We start from the raw sequence: 21,620 nt of genomic DNA, 5'->3' as shown, positions 1-21,620 counted from the left end.
GTGTAAAAGAGGCTTCTAGATTTTATAGTCTTTTAAAAACAGTAGCATAAGTATTTATTTGTTTAGGTAAGTTTGTCAGGGATGACTGAGATTGTGGAAATGAAGACATGTCAAAGTTAGTTTCATGGATGCTCCAGGAGATGATTATTTGTGTCCCAGCCAGCAGTATAAGCTTCAGCATACTTGTGTCACTTCCTCTGGCCTCCAAGACCCAAGGGCGACACATATGCGTCCATGTAGCACTGTCTCACAGGGAGAACATCCTATCCTTTCAGCCACACAAATTTTAATCACAATCTAAACATCATCTTCAGATACAGAAGGCCATTACCTCACTCAAATTACCTGGGATGGAGGAGCTCCCATAGAGAAGTGGAATTTAATAATAAACCAGAAGCTTCACCAGACATTGTCCCAGCTCTTATTTTTCTCAGCAGAGGAAGAGAATGCCAACCCTGGGCAAAGAGGTGTCATCAGGGTTACCCTCCCGTATGCCTGCTCACTTCACCTTTCCCCAGGCCTTTTCCCAAACAGACAAAGGTCTGACGTTGCTTGTGTTCTGACCATTTTAGTGTGTGTGAGCAGTAGCATAACTAGGGATTGCAAGTTTAGTCATTTTGTCTCCAAAACAAAAGACTGATTAATAGACATTTCAATCTCTAGGAACCATTAAAAAGTATACAAACCTCTCAACAGCTCCCCATGGCCCTCCATCCATTCATTCAGTCATTAACGACCACTTACTGAGCCCCTGTTATGTGACAAGCTTTGTGCACTTACCATGGAGACCAGGTTATCATGGAGTTGATGGGCTTAAGTGTTGACCCTCAGGATAGAGCCCCAGCTGGATTGTGGCAACCCAGGGCTCCATCTTTTCCTGCTCCCCACCTTTAAATGGCCATAACTTGTACCTTTAGGCAGCTCAGTCTGTAACCTCTCCCAGTCCCATAATATGGCTGATTCATACTCAGCTTTCAGGTCTCAGCTTCGTTTTATCTTCCCAGACTCCATCCCAAGTGGTGGTGGGTTTCTCTCTGCTTCTCTGCTCTTTTCCTCCCACATTCGTTTTATTGCTCTGTATGGTCATTGCCTGTTTGTTTCCCATGACAGACTAAACTTTGTACAACCAGGGGACAGGACTGTCTTCTGCATATTTTTATCCACAGGGCAGGATACCTGGCATCTCGCTAAATATTTGTTGAAAAGAATTGCTGAATGCATTGGCTAACGTCTAATTTTTTTGCACAAAAGGTTAATGCCTGATGATCTGACAGTGCTGAGGCGACCGGAGCACCCGCCTGTTTCTCTTTCTGTAGCTAAACCCCTTCCTCCCGTTTGTCCATGTCTCCTAGAAGTTCCTTTTCTCCCCTAGGCTCTCTCGGCTTTTCTTCTCCACCCTGGTTCCTGTCACTTTGCCCAGGCTTAGCGTTTAGCCCTCTGGCTTTCCTCCCGGTCCACTGTCCACACAGCTGCCTGAGTGGTCTGCGTGGAGCTGCGCGCACCCTGGCTGCATGCCCGTGCCTGTGAGAGCCCAGCCTCCTGCACTCCAGCGTCTCAGCTGTAATGGAGGGTGGGAAAGGGCACCAGGAAGCCTGGGCACCTCTGGGTTTCATCACAGAAGTCATCTTGATCATTTCCAGCATAGATGGTAAAGGTAATTAATGGAGCAATGATTATGCTAAAGAAAAATTTCAGGCCAGTCTACTTAGACACCCCACCCTTCGTCAATGAATGAATCACTCAGAAGGTGAGCAAATGTGAACCACTGGTGACTGCACTCCAGGTGGGTACGGTGGGACTCAAGGGCCATTCTTGCCTTTTGAGATTCAAAAGGCAACTCTTCAACTTTTTCTCTGGGGTGGGGAGGGGGTGGCAGTGGGGATGGGGATCAGTGCCTGGTATTTGAGCTGCTGAGCCTTATGTGCTTTATACTCTCCCACCCCTGCAATCTTCATACTGTAGACTCCTTCATACAGGAATCTTGTAAAGTCGTTCTCAAAGTCCTTCAGTGATTTCCCAAGCCTCCATGAGGCCTGCGAGGGCCTGCGAGGCCTGTGTGGTCTGGCCCTGGCCTCCCCAGCTCATTCTGGTTTCCTCTCATGTCCTTGGACTCTTCAAGCTTCTAGCCACCCAAGCCTCCCGTCCAGTTACCTGTGCTTGGGAAGTTCTCCCCTCCAACCCTCCAACCTTGCCATCAATGTCCCCTTCCCTGGGGATCTCAGCTCAAAGGTTACTCAGACAAGATGTTCCTGATCCCAGACTTGCTCCCCCTTTAAATGTTGTCATAGTGCCTGTGCTTTGCTTGCTTCCTTTTTTCCCCCCTCCAAAATGCTTATTGGATTTATTGAATATTCATTGTATGAATCCTCCTTGCTAGATTATAGGCTCTAGGACTGTGTCTCTGGTCTACCCCTTTATGGCAGAGCTCAGCTTCCAATAAATGTCATGATTTCTGCCCATTGCTCTCTTCCTGGAGCCCCAGGCCCTTGCAGAGGCCACCTGAAGCCTGGTGAGCCAGCAGCCGTGGGCCTGTCCCTACAGAGCCCACTGCTGGCGCCAGAGCCCCTGCCTGCCTGCCTGCTTGTGCAGTACCACATCTCACAAAGATGTCTTCATTCTAGAAATGCCTGGGGTAGAAATCTCCAAAACAAAGCCAACGCCACTATTTGTAAAAAAGATTGTATTAAATGACAGCTTTCTTGTGCTTTTGAAATTTCATCTATAAAGGGAATTTACACACTACTTTCCAAGGTCTTAGTCATAAAAACCAACAAAAAGAAGGGGGATATAAAAGAATCCAAAACTGGTTCCAAAGGTTGAGGCGCAGTCGTGCACACACTCCCCCGCTCCCCGGCCCTGTGCCTGGCCTTGTGTCCTTGCTAGACCAGGCCTCAGGTTAGTGCTGTGGGTCAAAGCTGAAGTATATGTCATCCTGTCCGTCCCCCACCCCTGCCCTCACCCCACCCCACTGAGCCAGCAAAACCATGGTCCTAATGAGGAGCAGCCCAGGCCAGGCTCCCACCTGGTCTTCCCAGTCAATGTGTGTCCACTGGTAGACTTTGCTCCAGAGGTCAGGAGAAATGGGGTCAGGCCTTTGTCTATTTGGCACTCACCCTTCCTTAGCATTCCTCCCTCCTTGGCAGAGTGGCTTTGTCACCTAAAGCTTCAGCATTGTGTCTGCTCGGCCCTATTACTTAAAAGACTTGGAAGTTACACAGCACATCTGGGGCCACACAGGTAGGGAGATAGACCACAGGGGCCTGGGGTTCTGCTTTTATTGGGTCGAGGGTGGGAGCCTAGGGTTTGGTGGATTTAAAACATAAGGGCTGAAATTTAAAACACAGGAAGAGAAAAAAAACAAGTACCCCAAATGGTCAGTTATTGAAATCGACCAAAGTCTCTAGAACAAAGGGGCCTCCGTGGCGCTGGCATGTATGGCTGCCCAGCCCCTGCCCTTGGCCGGGAGGGGTGGGGGAGTTTGAGAGCAAATACATGAATTCAGGCCCTTTTGGAATGGAAGCCAAGGCTGGCCTCCTGGGACTTGGGATAGAATAATTAGGGAGAAAATGATGAACTGGGCACTTCTTCAAGCTAACTTGTCCCTTTCACCATGTGAGGACACATGAGAGGGTGGCCATCCCCAACCCAGGAAGAAGGCCTCACCAGAACCTGGCCATGCTGGCACCCTCACCTTGGCCTTCCAGCCTCCAGAGCTGTGAGAGACAAACGTCTGTTGTTTATAAGCTGCCCAGTTGTGGTATTTTGTTATAGCAGCCTGAACGGCCAGGTTCTCTCCATTCCTGAAAAACCAAGGGAGGGGCCTGGCTGGTTCTCTTTGGGGGAGATGGGAAATGGGGCTCAGAGAGCTTGGGGTTCTTCGCTTGCAACCATTTCATTGGGAAGGTCTAGAAACCCCTAGTCTCAGAGCCGGCTCACCACCTGGGAGGTGTCTTTGTGTGACTTTGCCTGGTCTGGTGAGCCGACAGTGCAGAGAGGCAGCCTTTGCAGCAGCCACGAGCTGGCTTGCAGCCTCCCCTCTCCCCGGCTGTGCACACATTGGCCCCTGTGCGCCAGGGCCACCACCTTGGGCCCCTGTCCACTCAGCAAGCGGTGACATTGTGTGGACACCCTCATTCATCACACCCTACAGAGGCTGTAAGGATGGCTGGGGCGCCTTGGCAAGAACACGCCTGTCTCAGCCGGAATCCAGTGAGCCGCGAGAAAAGGGGGTGACGTTCATGCCCATGTGCACCCGCAGTGTTCCCATCTCTGTGACAGCTTTTCTGACGCCCTCTTCAGGAGGAAGCCGAGAAAGTGAGCGACCAGGTCCAGAAGATGAAGCACTGAACCGCGCCTCTGCGCCTTTGTGATAGGCAGCCGGGCGAGCCAGCTGGAGGGGGGAGCCCGGGGCGTGAGGGCGGCAGGGGGGAGTGAAGGTCATCCTGGGGTGTCCGAGTGTTAGTCCCCCTGCAGCAGCAAACCAGCATTCACTGTGCCCTGGGATGTCCAAGGCCCTGTTATTAGGGTTCCTTGGAGCCCATAAGATAACCCTTGGCCTCTGGGCTCTTACAATGCAGATAGATAAAAAATCAGTATCTGGTGACGACCAAATTAATACTGCAAATAATTTCCAGGAGAGAGGCTTGGGGCAGGGTGATCATTCGCAATCAGCACTTCCAGCCAGTCCTGCAGGTGGGCAACGTGATCCCTAGTCCCTGGTGTAGGGTATGTGTTTGGCCATAAGCGAAGCCCCCCATTCCCCTGCGCCCCCTGTCCCTGACTGTCATACGATTTCTTTCGTTCTCTCATGTTTTAGGGTGGTGGTTCACATGGGTGTCACCTCTAGCTGACTTTGGAATTCTTCAGGACAGAAATGGACAAATGTTACTGGTCAGACAAATGTTATTGGTCTGGGTCTCCGCCTGTCGCTGTGCCTGGAGCATGGTGGCACCCATTGCTGTCGTTGAGTTTCACAGCACAGTAGAGACAGGATGTTTCAGGGTGGCCCCAGTGAGGAGGCTTCCAGGGCAGGTACAGCTGTGGCTCTAGCCTGAGCAGAAGTACAGACGGACTGGGGAGGACCAGAAACTTGGAAAAGGACTTGCTTTGGCCTTCAGCCACCCCCTCGCCAGATGTGGAAACCCTCCTAGTCTCCTGGTGGAAATGCTGCCTCGGGAATCCAGTCCCACCAAGGAATGGCCCAGCCTCCTGTCAGTGGGTCCTAAGGTTGTATCTGTCAGGAGAAGCTGGATCATGGTGCAGTAACAAACAACCCAGTCTCAGTGGCTTAAACTACAAAGGTTAATTTCTTGCCTGAGCCAGCACTGCGAGGGAGTGGGGTAGGAGTGGGAGGGCCTGCTCGCCAGTCTCTTGGGAACCTGGCTGGCGGAGGGGCCTCACCTTGAGATGTGCTCCTACCGGGCCAGCTGCACCGGCTCTTGAAGCTTCAGCCTGGAAGGGATTCTCAGCACCGAGCCGCTAAGCTGCCTTGTCTAACTCTACCCCCTGGACTCCTCGGCTTGCCCATCTCTGGTGGCTACCATCTCCACTGGCCCCACACAGCTTACCATGGCAATTCTGGGGTCTCATCCCTAACTCATCGGGCCAAGGGATTCCCAGTATTATGTCTTTCTGGGAGCAGGAGCTGTCCCACCCTTCCCAGAAATATCCAGAATGTTCCATACCTTTTTCTAGATCTCTCTCTCCCGAATCTCTGGGGAGTGGACTGTTCCTGCAAACCGGGAAACAGGAGTACCTTGGTCACACTCACCTCTGCTTCTCAGTGCCTCAGTTTACCCATATGTAAAACATGGGCTGTATCTGCCCCTCCTTACACTCGAGGTTCACAGGATGGCAATGTTAAAGCACTGGCTGCCCTTTGGAAGAAAGGGCTCTACTTACACCACTCTGTCCTCTAGTTCCCCACCTCCCACCACCCTGGAATCTTCTGGAAGGTGTTGCATAGGCCAAACTAGAGAGGGGAACCCAGGGACTGGTGGGGGTTGGCAAGTGAATGGTCTCAGGCCTGGGAACATTCAAACACAGGCTACAATGCTGTCCAAGTGCCTTTAGTTGAAAGGGACACAGGGTCAAAGCTGCTAGTCGTTGAGGTGGGGGCCAGAAGATCCAGGAATCCTGGGGGGACACCCGGGGGAGGGGACCCTTCAGAAATGAGGAGAGGCCTGTAGAAACGGCCTCCAGATATGAGCCACCCTGGGCACCAGGCCCAGCTGCTCCAGCTGCAGCCGCATGGGCCTGTAGGCAGTGAGTTTGCTGTAGAGAGCGGGAGGGCTGTCGTGGGGCCTCGGGGAGAAATAGACTTGTGGGGTCAGGGCCCCCCAAAGACCATGGTAGGGCTGAAACCTGGGAGGCGGAGGTGGGTTTGGGGCGAGGGGGCTGCTTGGCCCTGAGGACTTGGGCCGACTCTGGTTCTGAGGGTTGCTTCCCGTCGATGGGCTGCTGAAGGGGCTGGAGGACACTTGGTCACTGGCAGAGCAGCTACTGCCACTGAGGCGGCCGGGCGGGGGGCCGCGTCCTGCTCTGGGCTGGGGGGGTGCGACCAGCCTGGGGGACTTCAGGCCCATCACGGGCTTGGAGGAGGCGTAGAGGTGGCGGAACTCCTCGTCAAACAGCTCCACCGCCTGGCCCGTGAACTTGGAGAGGATGTTCCGGTGGACGTGGCCGCAGAGCCAGGTGAAGCTGGTGGAGAGAGAGAGGGTGGGAATGGGGGGCACAGCTGGGCCCCTGGGGCCTTCCTGGGGAGAGGCCGGGTAACCGCAGGCCTGGTAGGAAGGCGACTCCCATGCCCGCTGCCCCTCTGCGCTGCTGCATTTCGTCCTGGCAGAAGCTCTGGAGGGAGACGGCGGTGACCCCCTTTCACAAATGGAAAACGGAAGCTCGCAGTCCAGCAAATGTCTGCTGCTGAGGAGGCTGCCAGAGTGACCTTCTGGCCTCAGGTCCGGGTTCCCTCCTGGGTCCCTGCGCAGGCACAGAGGCGCCCAGCGCCAGCTGAGTCCCCGAGCCCGGCTCTGAGCTCTCCTGAGTCATCCAGGCTCCACCCGTGGAGTGTGGGGACACCCGCCCCTCCTAAGCACAGTGGGGGGCGAGGCAGCTGCTCCCCGAAGGCAGGGCGGTGCTTTCATGAAACTAAGGGCCGCTCCCTCGCAGGCGTGTGGACCCAGAGGGGTGGCAGGGGAGGCAGAACCCTGGGCTCTTCGGGGGACGCAAAGAGAGCGCAGGCCGAGCCCACGGCAACCGGGCCGAGTGCGGGTGGCTGAAAAGTTACCGGGGCACCTTTGCGAGAGGACGCCCTCCAGCAGAGAGAGGCCTTGTCCCCTCCATCCATTTACAGGTTTTAAGAGAAAACAAAATGCTCAAGGCATTTATGTATTCCTTTTTATGTATTCCATTTCTGATGGAAAGCTCCCCTCACCATCGCCTGCCCCACCCCCAAAACACACTCCTGAAAATGTCTGGTGATAGCACAGAAGACCCACCAAGGACATCAGGTTAGAGAGTCCTGCGCCCCTAATCATGTGAATCCAGGCATGGGGAGAGATGGGCACAGGATGGTCAGAGGACAGGTCATCCGGAGGGACAGTGTCACGGCTGAACAGAAACAGCCCTCACCAAGGGTCTTAGCTTCCAGCCCCCACCAGGGTCTCAGCCTCCAGCCCCCAGCCCACTTGCCTTGCCAACAAAAGACAAGGCCCAGCCTGCAGGGTCCCTGCTCTGGGAGGCAGGGCGGGGCCCACAGGAGGCTGGGGCAATCCTGGGAAGAACAATGGGGCTTTGTTTAAGCCGCTTGCCTCCCAGGAGCCGCCCACACAGCCCCAGATTGATGAGCAGCTGTTGCTGAGTTTAGGGCCAGCCAGGTGACAGGGAAGGTGGCAAAGACAGGGACAGTGGGACTCCTGGCTACACTAAGAAATCAAACACCCAGTGTGTTTGGAATCAGGCCGTATTAGGTAAAAACTATATGCTTTGCTCAACAAAACAGGTCCAAAGGTGCCCTGATAACTTTTCAGGTCCCCCTGCACCCAGCGCCCCCTGTGTGGCCCCGCATACCTGCACATCCCTGTAGCATCGGCGCCCATGCACCACCAGGGGTTCCCTCCACTTACCCTGCATGTCCAGGCATCCTGTGCTCTAGCTTTCACTCTCTCTCTTTTTTAATCACCACCCATGATATGAAACACGTTTTATTTTTATTGGTTTTTGGCCCTTAAGTACATAGAACTGACTTAATCATAATCTTTGGCTCAAGACCACTTTCATCATTGGTCTCTTCATGGTCCATTACAATGCATGTAGACATTTACTTCATTATTTTAAATAATGTAACAAGCACCTATGAACCCACCACCTAAAATAAAAGCTAGCATGTTAACGATAACTGCATCTAATCATATGGTCCCTCCTGTAACCCATTTTCCCACCTCAAACTAGAAGAAATCATCACCTCAAATCCTGGGTCATAGTTCCCATACTTCTTTTTTTTCGATAATTAAAAGTTTGGTTTTCTGGAAGGTAAATATTTCTACTTTAGTTATTTTTGACATAATCTTTTGGCATTTTTCACTGAATATTTTATTGCTCAGACTTATCCATGTTGTCCCTTATTGTGGCAATTATTCATTTTTGACTACTGTATAGTATTCCACTGGTGGCTGGATTATGGTTTATTCATCTACTCTCCCATTGATAGGAATTTGGATTACTTCCACAGTTTTTCTGTTGTGAGCAGTGCTTCTATGAATGTTCTTATGTTTGTCTTTTGTATTGTGAACCAGTTTTCCTTGGAAATACACCTTGGAGTGCAATTACTGGGTTATAAACTAGGTGAACATTCATTCAGCTTCAGGAGAAAATGTTAACACTTTCCAAAGTCCCTGTACCCATCTGCAGTCCCATCAGCAATGCATTAAAAGATCCTGCAAATCCAATATTTGGTATTGTCTTATTTTTTTGCTAGTTGAAAAGACATAAAATGGTAACTCATTCTAGCCTTGATTTGCATTTTCCTGATCCCTACTGATATTGAACATCTCTTTCCATATTTTCACACTTGTGTCTCCTGGTGAAATGTCTGCTCAAGTCCTTTCTGTTGTGCTGTTGTGATCGCAGGAGTTCTTTGCTGTTCTTAACACTAATTCTGCCAGGGCATCATGAAAACCTGCTCCCAGTTTATAATCTGACTTTTCACTTTCTTTAAGAGGTCTTTCCATGAACCAGCGTTCTTCATTGCAATATAAGCAGATTTAGCAATCTTTTACAGCCAATGAGTTTTTGTGTTCTGTTTAACAAAGATGGGTATCTGTGTTAAGAAAGCTAATCCTTACCCCAAGTTAAAAAAATCATCTATATTTTCTAAGAGTTTTAAAATTTGTTTCTGACATTTAAGTCTTTTTAATCTATTGGGGTTGATTTTTTTGTATATGTGTGAAATAGAAATAAAATTTTCCATATGGAGAATTATTTTTTCCAGTTTCTTCTTTCCCTGCTGCGCTGACGTGCCCTGTCGAGTGTGCGGTGGGTCTGTGACTGGGCTTTTCTAACCTGTTCCCTTTGCCAATTTGTCTGTCTCTCCTCCACTGTCTTAATTACTACAGCTCCATGGCAAGTCCCGATCTCAGGACAAGTCCTGCCTGTTTATCTTCAGACTTATTTTGGCTACTGTTGGAGAAACCATTTTACATTGTGACCTACTCACATACACAAATACATACATAACCACAGAGTAATTTCCAGAACCTCCCTTACCTCCAAGTGCTCTGGATATTTTTATTCTATTCTATTTCATTAAAAAAACAAAACCAAAAAAGCTGGGCAGCATCCACTAAGTTGATTCCATACCCTATGTGACACACAGTTTGAAAAACTTTGTTTCTCTAGCCACACTGGATGGCTGGGTCCTAACATGGAATTTCATTCATTTATTCATTCACATATAATGTGCAGACACTGAATTAACTGCACTTCTTGCCAGGAATGCAATAAAGAAGAAAATAGACCCAGTCCAGGCCCTGACATCATGTCGTTTACAATGTTGGCTAAACAAGTCCACAGAGAAGTTCTCTAGGGAATGATCTAGAAGCTGCCACCTGCAAGATAAGTTAGCAAGATAAAGACAACTGGAACTAGCTCTCCAGTGGAAGAATGAACAGCAAGTGCAAAGGCCCTGAGGCATGAAAGAGCATGAGAGACCTGGGAGGAGGCCAGGGTGGCTACAGCACAGTGGAGAGGGAAGAGGAATCCTGTTGAGACCGAGGCCATAGCAGAAATGTGGATTCTTTCTAGGAGCAGTGACAAGCACGGAAGGATCTTAAGGATGACTCAATCTGGTTTGTGTTTAAGAATCTTTCCGTTTCTGGTAGAGAAAGCCCAGAAGTGGTAGCGCCGGTCAGGGTAGGAGGAGAGTCAGGGGCCTGTTAGGAGGCCATGCTGGTGTCAGCCTGTTCCTCCTGCCTCATTTGGCCCCTCACCCCATCCCAATATTTCTCACCCCCCAAGGCCCACTCCAACCTCCTGGACCTGCCAGCAGAAGGGGAGTCCTCGTGGCTGGCCCCAGAGCGCCTTCTTAGCTCATGCTAATCTTAGAGCGCACATCACCCAACTCTGTGGCCCTTTACCCATGTTTTCCCACGAGAGAGGAGCGTTCTGGGTCCCCAGCACCTGGCAGCAGTGCTGTGCTGGGGTGAGACCCTTAACAAGAAGTTAATGTTGAAATGCACCCCTCCCCCACAAAGAGGCGGACAGAGCTCTTCAGTTTGGTAGAACTATATACAACCAGGGAGAGGGGCCAAAATATTGGAAGCTCAGAGATAGGCGGACTGAAAAAATGGGGTGAAGGCTTTCCTGATTCACTGTTTGTTTGTTTGTTTGTTTGTTTGTTTTGTTGTTTTACTGGCAACAACTCTAAGGGCCCCAGGGAAGAGGATCCTGATAGGCCGACAGACAGATTATCTTTGACTATTCAGGGCAAAAATATTCTCATTGCCCTGCCCTTTTTCCAGGAGCCGGATTCGCCAGGGCTCTCAGGGATGGCCCTGCGTCTGATCAAGCCCACTGCCGCCCTCTTCCAGGCCCCTCGAGGGTCAGATGACAAGCCCCGCTTGGCCCCAGTAGGCCCCGGCGAGCTGGAGATGCTGGTCAAGGGAGCTGGGGACTGTGGGCGCATTGCCCACCCTCTCTGTTCCTCAGGGCCCCGTCTCTCAATTAGAGTAATGCCCCCCTCAAGGCTGTGGGGGGATTAAAGCCTTAATCCTCACAGGGCCCGACGCACCTGGCGGGGCCTGGGCCTGGCACGAAGCTTGCCAAGGTTAACCGAGCTTCCTGCCGGTGCCAAGGGCAGGGCCACCCTGGTGACGAGCTCTGTAAGGACCAATGCCAATGAAAACTTAAGAGGCTTAATTCTCCCCGCTGAAAGTAAGATTCCCCCCTCTTCGTTTTCTCCTTCGGAATTTCTTTCTCTGTCCTTTGTAACTGTGTAGAAATCTTCTTAATGGCTAAAGAAGCCTCTTGCCAAGCTCACAGCTGGTTGCTAGGGGTTGAGAGGGCGGATGGGGAGTGACTGCTTAAAGGTGAAGGGATGTGGACATGCCATCCCCAAATATGTATGTCACTCTGACATAAGAAATAGCTTAAGCTGAGGGAATTTGAGAAACAGCTGGAAACTGAATTTAAGTCATCTGACTTCTAGGCTGGGAGGCTGGGCGGCTGCCACGTCTAGTCTCTTAGGTCCAGTGGGTTTGGGAGATGCTCTGACAGGGAGGGGAGAAGCGGCCGGGAAGCTGGTGGTTGGGGGCCCAAAGGGTGATGCTTGTCATTTATCTAGGACACCGACAGTTCAGCAAGCCCTGGCAGTTCTGAGGTGAGAGGGAGGCTGTCTTGGTGCCCTCCAGTCTTCTCGGGGACCACACATCCCCTCCCCCAGCCAACGTGACATCCTCCAGCCTGTTTGCAGCTCCTCAGGACCAGCTTCTTCTCAGCCCTCACCCATTCAGATCTTGCCTATTCCATGTCCCCTTCCCTCCTGGCCTTGCCAGGGTACTGGCTGGCTAAGCAATCATTTATTGAGCACCTACTATGTGCAACGAGCTATACCACATGTTTTACAAACTTTTCCTCACCCAAGGATATCTTTTTCCACTGATTTTTAGAGCGGAACAGAGGAAGAGAGAGAGAAACATCGACATGAGAGAGATACATCGATTGGTTGCCTCCCACATGAGCCCGGGCTGGGGCTGGGGATTGCACCTGCAACCGAGGTACATGCTCTTGACCAAGAATAGAACCTGGGACCCTTTGGTCCACAGGCTGACGTTCTAACCACTGAGCCAAACCGGCCTAGTCATGTTTTGCAAACTTTATCTGCAAGGGAAGATACTGTTATCCCCCATTTTACAGATGAGGAAAATGATGCTATAAAGAATTGAATTGCATACTCTAAGTGGGTGAATGATCTGGTATGTGAATTATAGCTCAATAAATTTGTTAATTAAAACAAACAATTCGAATATAAATGTGGAACACCCACACCCACACTTACCCACACCCATACCCATACCCACACATACACCCGAAACAAATTGCATGGCTTTATAACCACATCTGAGAGAGCTGAGGAGGGAATAAGAGGATCTATGTCCTATTGCAATATCAAGGGAAACTGAGGCACCAGAAAGTGCTTCTCTACTCCAAAGTCCTCCCAGGAAGGGCCCATTTCCCCTGCTTTTGCCCAGGCCTGTCCTCCCTCCTGGGAGTTGCTGGTGGGGGCAGGGGTGTGCCTGAGAGTCTGGGGATGGTCTGCACCACACTCAGCCTTGGCCTCCACGAAGCCTCGACAGGTGAAACCCAGCGCTCACCTGTACGATCCAGAAAGGACGTATCTCCAGTCTGAGATGATGAACTTCTCCTGGATTTGGCCGGCGAACTTCCTGCCTGATTTGGCGCAGTACAGCTCTGCTTCCACGCTCCGGATGGAAATGTTCTGTTGGAAGGAAAGCCGAGGTGTCGCTCGCCGATTACATATTTATAGATACACATTAGTCTAGGACAAAGTCTGGAAGGATGCTCACCAACACGTAAACAGGGCTTATCTCTAGTTGGTGAGATGTGGGCCATTTTTATTTTTTCCTTTGCTGAATTTTCTAAATTTCCTTCATTGCCCTGACATTACTTAAATAATGGAGTGGGGGGAAGAGAAAGGAGGAGACGGTAGAACTTTTGAAAAACAGAAAATAGAAGACAAGGGCCCACGGAGCCCTCAGTCTTGGCTCTCATGGACCATGGAGGTCCGGCAGGCCCAGCTTTGCCTTGTAAGTGACTTTAGTGACATGAATCCCTGACCCCAAGCTAGTCAGAGGGAAGGCTCAGTGCAGCCAGAGGAGGCAGCTTTGTGGAGATCTCAATGGACCCTCAATTGTTTTGTCTAAAAAGGTGTATCCATGACCCAAATCATGGTCTTGTGTGTCCCCTTGTCCCCAGCAGCGCCTGCTGCCCCAGCCCTCATGGAGCCCTCCGGAGGCTGGAGGAATGACAGGCAGGCTAAGACGGGGCTCTCAGAGGAAGGCGGGGCGCTGCCGAGCCCCCGAGTGCCTGCCGGGTGCTGGGTGGGCTCTGGGAAGGGCAGCTCCTCCAGCCTCCCCATGAGCTCTGAGATTGCGGGAGGAGGGCCACATCCTTCTGTCCCTTGGTGGGCAGAGGACTATTGGGTGTGGCTGGTCTGAGTCACGAAAGCAAGGCTGGTGCTGACTCTCCTGTTTCGATGGCCTCGTGCTGAGCAGGTGGGATCCAGGTAACATCAAGCAGACCCGGTAACCAGAGGACCTGGGGCCCGTGACACCAGGAGGTCCCTGAACTCAGCTGCTCTGATCAATGTGGAGGGGACAGGAAGGGGGAAGGGAGGAGGGCGGGTCTGCAGGAGGCCGACCTGCCTGGGCTAGAGGGGGGTCACCAAGGGAACCCCCTGCAGCTGCTCAGCCCGGGCTGCTCACTAAAGCTATGAGTGCTTTGACATTTGACCTTGAATTAGCCACCCCAAATTTAACGCTGAGGGAACCCTTATCTCTGGGTTTCTTTTCTCGTTGCTAGAAGAAGTAAGTGGGGACTGGTTAAGTCCAAGGGGCTGAGCTTCCTGTTGGGGCCACAGCGTCCTGAGCAGGAATCGCAGGTGCTGGAGGTTGCCCTGCAGGGCGAGGCGTCCCAGGGCCCCCTCAGCTGAGCGCAGGAAAGGCGGAGGCGCAGGGGGCTGATGCTCACCAGCTGCCCCCGCCCGGTACTTCCCAGCCCCAGGCAGCTAGGTGAGGTCAAAGGGCTGTGAGTGGACGTGATAAAAATCTCCTCCAGGTCGTGTTTTCATCCCACGGGACCCTCTTGCCTCCTTCCTCCCAACACTGAAATCTTGGAGGCCACATATTCCTCCTGCAGCTCCAAGATGAGGGAGGGCCGTCGGGCCTTCACTTTGAGCAGGAAATAAACCTTATTATGTGAGGTCATTGACATGGGGAGGGGGAAGGTGTTTACCACCACGGAATAACCTGTCTTGCTCTAATACAAAGTCCCTTTTGGGTTCTCATCAGGGGCCCCTACCTTGAGGTGACTGTCAGAGATGGGTACTTTGTCACACATCTCCTGGAAGAGCTTCACACCTCCCTGGTCCAGGAGCACACAGACGAGCACCCCACGCTTGTTGGCCGCTTCTAGGATGTCACAGAAGATCTCCACGTCTGTGAACACGTCCATCAGGATGGCCAGAACCTGGGCCAGGGGAAGGGGGTCAAAATCCAGAAGGGTCAGGTCCAGCGCTAACTGGTTTCAGCCAAACTGTCTCAGTCCTCATGGGCCTGGGAGAACTGGTCCCCCTGGCGCTGTGTTAGAGGCGAAGGGAGGTGCCGGACAGGGCAGGACTCCACGAGGGGAAGAGCTGGAGGGGGGGCTCCTGCCTCTCTCCTCACCCTGTCCTCGGACCCCAGCACTTTTCCTGGCCTCTCAGCCCCTTGCAGGGGTGGGGGTGCAGAGCTGGAGAGAAAAGCAAAAAGAGAGGGGAAGAGAAGAGGGGGAAGTGACCAGGCAGGTTCAGAGGAGAGGGCCAGATTTAAGGTCATGGATTCTCAGACATCTGGAGCTCAAAAGGGCCTGTGACCACTAGTTTTCCAATATTTTTAAGCCATGGAATCCTCGCCTCAAACGTAATCCATGTAGAGACCCCATATAGGAACTAGATCAGACCGAGGTGAGCCTGTGGATGAAGAGCGTCGTGCTCAGCCAGCAGTTCCTGCATCTTCCATCGCAACCGAAACTCGGGGAGTGGGGAGCCCTAGATACCCAGCAGGGGCAGAGGCGTGTGTTCCTGCCTGCCCAGCGTGCATTCCTCTCCTTCCAACAACAGCACCCCAATCTCACTTTAAGAAATCACCCCTTCGCTACCATATGATTTCATCTGTATGTAGAACCAAAAAACCAAAATAAACTTACAAACAAAATTGAAACAGACTCATAGACACAGGGAACAAGTTGATGGTTGCCGGAGGGGAGGGGGTTGGGGGACTGAGTGAAAAAGGTGAAGGAACTGCGAAGAACATACAAACTGGCAGCTGCAAAACGGTCTTGGGGTGACAAGTACAGCGTAGGAAATATAGTCAGTAATATTGTAATAACTATGCGGGGTCATGTGGGTGCCGAAAATATCAGAGGGGGGTAACACTCTGCGAAGTGTATAATTGTCTAACTACTATGCTGTACTCCTGAAACTAATACAAAATAATATTGAATGTAAACTGTAATTGGAAAAAAAATGAAAAAAAAATTACCTTTTCTCCACAATCAATGTGGTTTGGGTGGGGCCTGGGGAGGGCACATCACCAAGGCCAAGCCAATGAGAGCACCACGTCGCCCGCTGCCACAGAGACTGGCTCGGGAGCGGTCCCATGGTCCAAAGTATTCTAGTGAGAGTCAGCTCAGGACTTCGGCTGGGACTCTTGGGGAAGGAGGCATGCTTTCTACGCGGTTGCTTAGCTAGCAGACTATAAACTACAGCTGCTGGCCGCCATCTCACTGCCACGTGGGGACAGCCTGACTGAAAAGGAAGCCAGCCCCGGGGAAGGAAGGGCCCCGAGCTAGGGACTGATGGCCAGCATCGTCTGAACATCTGGTTTCAGTCATGCCTGAAGCCAATCCTACCCTTGACTTTTCCACTGTGGATGTCAATGCATATTCCTCTTCTTAAGCTTATTCGGGGTTACTTTCTGCGATATTGTAATTTAGAATAATAAATGTATATTAACTTTGAAAACCCTTGGAGTTTCCTAAGTGGGCTCTTCCTCCATGTGGGGACACAGCGAGAGGACGCTGTCGATGAGCCAGGAAATGGGCTCTCACCGCCGGAGACCTTGGTCTTGGACTTCCAGCCTCCAGAGCTTCTTGATGTGCTCTCTGGACAGGGGAGGGAACTGCTGACAAATTGCTCACCCTGGGCTGGATGGCAGGAAAGGTGTTCTAGCAGGGAGACCCACGATCCTTGAGAACCATGCCCTGTTGTGGCACAGTTAAGTGTCTGCACACATTTAAGTTTATGGGTCCTTTCTTTTGAAAGATAAATGCCTCTTCATCCAAGTTACCCACAAAAGAGATAATTCTCTCTCCCCAGGATGTCAGTAAACCCTCCCAGTTGTGTGTCCGTGAGTCCCTTGTTTTCCTGAGACAGGGCTGATGAGCTCCTTTCAGGGGATGGCACAGTTTCTGCTCAGGGGGCCTTGCTCTGACCCTCTCTTGACCCTAGACCCCCTCCCTCGCCCCTGCCTACCTCCCTCAGACCTGCTGGCAATGACCCAGTGACCTGTATGTGTGTGTGGCATGGGGGGGTTCAGCCCATCCAGGGCAGGGTCTCAACCTGAGAAGACAGCCCTTGATAACTGGGGTGGTCGCGGAGGTGCGGAGCTTCTTCCACGTGGCTCCTCTGCAAACCCCCTCTACACCCATCCAACTTCCCGGAAAGCTGATTAGATTTTTTTCTTTCTACAATGAATCTGTATTTCTTGCCCAGAGAAAGGGAGAGGCAGAGGGAGAGGGGGTTGAGTGACCAGAGAGGGGTGAGTGAGGAGAGGGGGCTTGCCTGTTAAAGTTCTCCAGCTTTCTGATCTCAGGACCCCTTTACACTCTTAAAAATTATTGAGGACTCCAAAGAGCTCTGGTTTATGTGGATTATAGCTATTGATACTTGTCATATTAGAAACTAAAACTGAGGAAATTTTTAAATGTTTATTTTTTATTTTGAAATAACTAATATTAGTTACTTAAACCAATATTAAGCCCATTACACGATAATATAAATAACCATTTTAATGAAAAATAACTATATCTTCCAAAACAATAACAACAGAATGCAATGAGCAGAATTTTGTAAATCTCAGTGGTGTCTGGCTGGTTTAACAGAAGACAGCTGGCTTTCGTATCTGCTTCTGCAAAATCTGTTGTGATATGTTGTTTGGGTGGAAGAATATGAAGATAAATTGGCCTCACACAGATAAGTGGTTAAAAAGGGAAGGACCTTACAGATCTGCTTGGCCACATTTGGAGGATGCATTAATCATGTTTTTGTTTTTCGTGTTTTATGATCCTTGGACATCCCAGAGCTAGCTGATTCCTAGAGATAGCAAACACCAGGCCTCTGAGCATATCTATGATATGCAAACCAAGCAATCCAGAGCCAATACACCAACCACCCCCTTATTTTAATTTATTTTTTAAAAGATTTATTTTATTGTGGAGAGTATTACTGACAGATCTCTGAGGGAAGACAGGGAGGAGGGCAGGAAGAGATTAGCCACCCCCTTATTTAACTCACACAACAAGCCAATAGTCCACCTGCCCTAATCACCCAGGGCCAGGTCCCAGCCAACTAGGGACCATCTAGAACCCAGGGCCTGCCAAAATGATTCAAACTAGCCAGTCTTAAACTGTTTTCTGTGCCCTGCCATGCCTTTCTTGCAAAACCACAATAAAGGCTTGTGTCCATGCTTTTCCCTTGCGCCCTGCCTCCCGAGCACCCTGGTACTGCCGGTGGGGCCCTGCTTCCAGGGAACTGTGCGCACAAACTTTCCCCGTGTCTGCGTGGAGGCACGCGTAACAACAAAGAGCTACTGTCACTCTTTGGCCCAGAGTATAAGGCACAGCCGCTCTTAGGCCCGCTAGCTCCCGACCCTTGTCTCCACCCTCATCGTTCCTCGTGGTCCCACGTCAACAAGCTCTGTTCCACCAGGTGGACGACGGTGTCTCCCCATCTCCCGACCTTCAAGCCCTCTCATATCAGGCCTTTGTGCCTGACACTCCCTAGCCCGGGAATTCCTTTCCCTTCCCTCTCTGCCTGGCAAACTCTTACTCAGCCTTTGCGACCCAACTCAGAGCCACCTCTTCGTGAAGCCTGCCTTAGTCACCTTCCCGTCTCCTTCCAGGCACAGAGGATTGCTCAAGCTCAGGGCTGCCGCCCACCAATGTATTGCCCCTTCTTCTCTCCTCTCCTCCCTCCTGGGGCTGCTGGCAGGAAGCTCCCAAAAGGGAAGGAGGCTTCTTTCTCTGCTCCGCCACCCTGGCATGGCTGACAGAAGTTCAGGCACCATGACTGGCACATGGCCAGGAGTCCTCAATGTCCTAGATCGTGGGCTGTAAGTGGCTGCCTGCTGTCAGCTGCAGCTCCTTCTATGCCAGGTGCACAAAGTGATGAGCACAGGGCTGTAGGTGCCCACTCTGCCCTCCCAAAGCTGAAGAGAGCCGAAAATGGACTCCAAAGGAAGAAATTTGTCATCTCTGAAGATTCTCCCTCTGTCTGTCTCTCATCACTTAAGTTTAAAATTTTGGTTACATTTAAAAGAACTCAAAAAAGAACAAGCTGATATTTAAGCTTGTTTTTTTTTTTGTTGGGGTCCCAAGTTTAATACTGTGTGAAATCAGGAGGCTCCAGAAAAAGCCCCCGGGGGTGGGGAGGTTGTGTGGGAAAGGGGAGGGAGGGAGAGGAGTTCTGGAAAATTTAAATTGAAGGTAACAATGGGTGGAGCACCGGCTTTTCATGTCACTGGGCTGCTTCAGAGCAGTATCTCATGTTTCCGTGACAGGGCCGCAATAGGAATTGGCAGATGGTCCCAGGCAGGCAGGCAGGAGTGTGGGCCCTTCCTGGGACTGGCTACATGACCTGGGGCAAGTCCCTTAGCCTCCCAGGCTTCAGAGTCCACGCTGGATTAAGGTCCCTTCCAGCTCCAACAGCCTGTTTCTAAGTGTGCTAGCTCTGGTCTCGCTGTGCATGAGGATCAGTGCTCTGCCACTGGTGTTGGGGAAATTCTTAACTGAAGCTGCTACTCACAGGGTGAGTGACACTCCCTGGAAAGAAGGCATGTTAGGGCTTGTGAAACATAATTTCCTGGCTGAGTCCCTCTCCTTCCCTCTATTCCTCACCCAGCAACGCTTTCCTTCCAGCCTCTGTGGCCCTGAGGCCTGCTGATGTCCTTTCTCTCACCAACAGAACACGTTATGAATTTAAGACAACACAGAGGATTTCACCTAAAAGTAAGAATTTTCAGCTCCTCTTAGCACATAGGAAGACCTGGCTCTGTTGGTGCTGAGTTGTGGCCACCTACCTCTTTGGGTGAATCTCCTTTGCCACAGACCCCACCACTCCCTCTTGTCTCAGGCCCCTATGAACTTCACCCAATTTTTTGCCCGTTAGGCCTTTGCAGGGAGAGTCTGATATCTATACACAAGCCCGCACACACACATGCACACACACACACAAAGGCTTAAGAATGGGCTGCTCCCACAGAGATGTAGCTGATTCCCAGCTACAATCTGTCATTGAATGTAGGCTGTGATCCCTGCTCAGAGCCTTCAATGGCTCCCAAATGCCCACAATGGGAAGAGCAAACTCCTTATCATGGCTCACAACCTCTCTAGATCCTGTCCTACCTCCTGCCACTCAATACTGAGTGACATGCAGACTCTCAAGCCCATCACACTCTGTGTTCAGGCCTTCACATATGCCGATCCCTCTGCCCGGGACCCTCTCACCTTCCTTGCTCTGTGCCCGACTAACGCTTACTCCTTCCCAACACCCAGACTCGAAGTCTATTTCAGGAAGGATTTCTGAATTCCCAGCTAGGCCAGGTGCCTCCCCTCTGTGCTTCCACATGAAGGGGTCACTCCACTGGGGCACATACTTGTCCCTGAATCCATTGGTGGTCAGGCAGAAAAGGGATGAGGTTAGATTTGAAGTATAGAAAAAATGTCTACAGTAGCACCGAGCCTGGGAGGTTGGGGTCGAGATGGAAGACGAGGGCCAGGCAGGAAACTATTGTAGGAGTTCAGTGTGGGGGGACCCAGGCTGTGACAGATGGATTCAGGGAGCCTGTGGTCCCAGGTAAGGCAGAGAGTGACATCCCTGACTGCATCCCTTAGAGCAGGACTCACCCCCTCTCCCTCCTCCACCAGCCCCCATTCCTCCCCGCCCGTGGCCAAGGGGACACCGGCTCGCCCATCGCTACCTGGCTGGTGCGGGTGATGCAGCGGCGGATGAGGTCTCTGATGTTGTGTTTGTCCGTCTGGAAGTACACGGTGGCGCTGGACTTTTCCTTCAGGTAGGGCTTCTCGGCCGAGGCCCAGGTGTGCAGCAGCGTGGGCTCGCTGTCCTCTGAGGCCACAGGGTAGTAGGTACCTGACTGCAGGGAGCAGGAGTCGAGTCCTTTGGCTCCTACCTCGGTGCCCCCTGGGGTCTCCGGAGTACAGGGGGGCTCCTTGGCCTGGGCCTGGATATAGTGGGCCTCTGCCGAGGACAAGAAGTCCACCTCACCTTCCTGGCTGAGGACCTGCCAGTAGGCCTCGGGCCCGCCATCTAAGAGGGCATCTGTGGCCAGCCGGGCGCTCTCATTGTCGCTGAAGTCAGTCCTGGCCAGCCGGACCCACTGGCTCTTGACATCTTCCAGGCGTTTCCGGATCTTGCCCATCGGCCTTGACCGGTTCATGCTGCCCTGGCCCTGAGTCCTGGCGAGGAGGCCGGCACTCCAGCTGTTCTTGATGTCGGGAGCAAGCAGGCCACACCACCGAGGAGGGGTGGAGCTCCTGGCTGTCCTGGAAGCACCCAGCTCCAGGACCTGTGCACACCCAGCGCCCAGGACCTCCTGCCACCCCTCACACCCGCTCCACGGAAGTGATTTCCCGCTGTTCTGAGCAATGCTTCACGGATTCTCCAACCGCAGCCAGGGCTTGGCTTATCTCTCAGTGACACCTGCCCTGCCTGCGGGCCAGGGGCGCTGGCTCACTCACGTCTTGGCACACTCAGCCCTGGGAGAGTTCCCCTCCTCCCAGTGGCAGAGGGAGGCCAATGTGAGCCGGTTTCCCACTTGCTTGTTGCACAACTCTCCCAGACACCCTTGGGTCCTTGTTACAAAGCAGAAAGCCTCTCCCAGCACCATCACCTCTGCGCTGGGTCCCCTACTGTGCTCCTCAGTTCAAACCCCCACTGCTTCAAAGACCAGAATTTCCCTGAGGGGACAAGCTGCCCCTGAGACCTGCCTTCTGACCTGTGTGAGCAGGGAAACTGGAGGCAGGCCAGCTGCTCCTCCTTTCTCTTGGTAACA

The 21,620-nt window shown here is 51.9% G+C and overlaps 1 protein-coding gene across 1 annotated transcript; it reads right to left on the bottom strand.

Moving 5' to 3' along the window:
- Nucleotides 1-6,164: 6,164 nt before the first annotated feature.
- Nucleotides 6,165-21,005, bottom strand: SACK1A (scaffolding CK1 anchoring protein A). The gene is made up of 4 exons (XM_016216013.2): nucleotides 20,529-21,005; nucleotides 14,593-14,760; nucleotides 12,867-12,991; nucleotides 6,165-6,699 (listed from the first exon to the last, which is right to left on the bottom strand). The coding sequence occupies exons 1-4, from the start codon at nucleotides 21,003-21,005 to the stop codon at nucleotides 6,165-6,167; spliced, it is 1,305 nt and encodes a 434-aa protein (XP_016071499.2).
- Between the last annotated feature and the right edge of the window lie 615 nt (nucleotides 21,006-21,620).

The sequence above is a fragment of the Miniopterus natalensis genome, chromosome 16 (assembly GCF_054644295.1).
Source record: "Miniopterus natalensis isolate mMinNat1 chromosome 16, mMinNat1.hap1, whole genome shotgun sequence".
Lineage (NCBI taxonomy): Eukaryota > Metazoa > Chordata > Mammalia > Chiroptera > Miniopteridae > Miniopterus > Miniopterus natalensis.
The sequence above is the reverse complement of the archived record's forward strand: the minus strand, read 5'-3'. Positions and strand labels throughout refer to the sequence as shown.

Bases quoted from the DNA above. Each gene is read 5' to 3' on its own strand.
- SACK1A (XM_016216013.2), bottom strand. From the start codon at position 21,005: ATGAACCGGTCAAGGCCGATGGGCAAGATCCGGAAACGCCTGGAAGAT. The intron at 14,761-20,528 runs GTAGCGATGGGC...CCCCTGGCCCAG, and splicing joins GCATCACCCGCACCAGCCAG to GTTCTGGCCATCCTGATGGA. The intron at 12,992-14,592 runs GTAGGGGCCCCT...TCCTTCCAACAG, and splicing joins TCTCTGACAGTCACCTCAAG to AACATTTCCATCCGGAGCGT.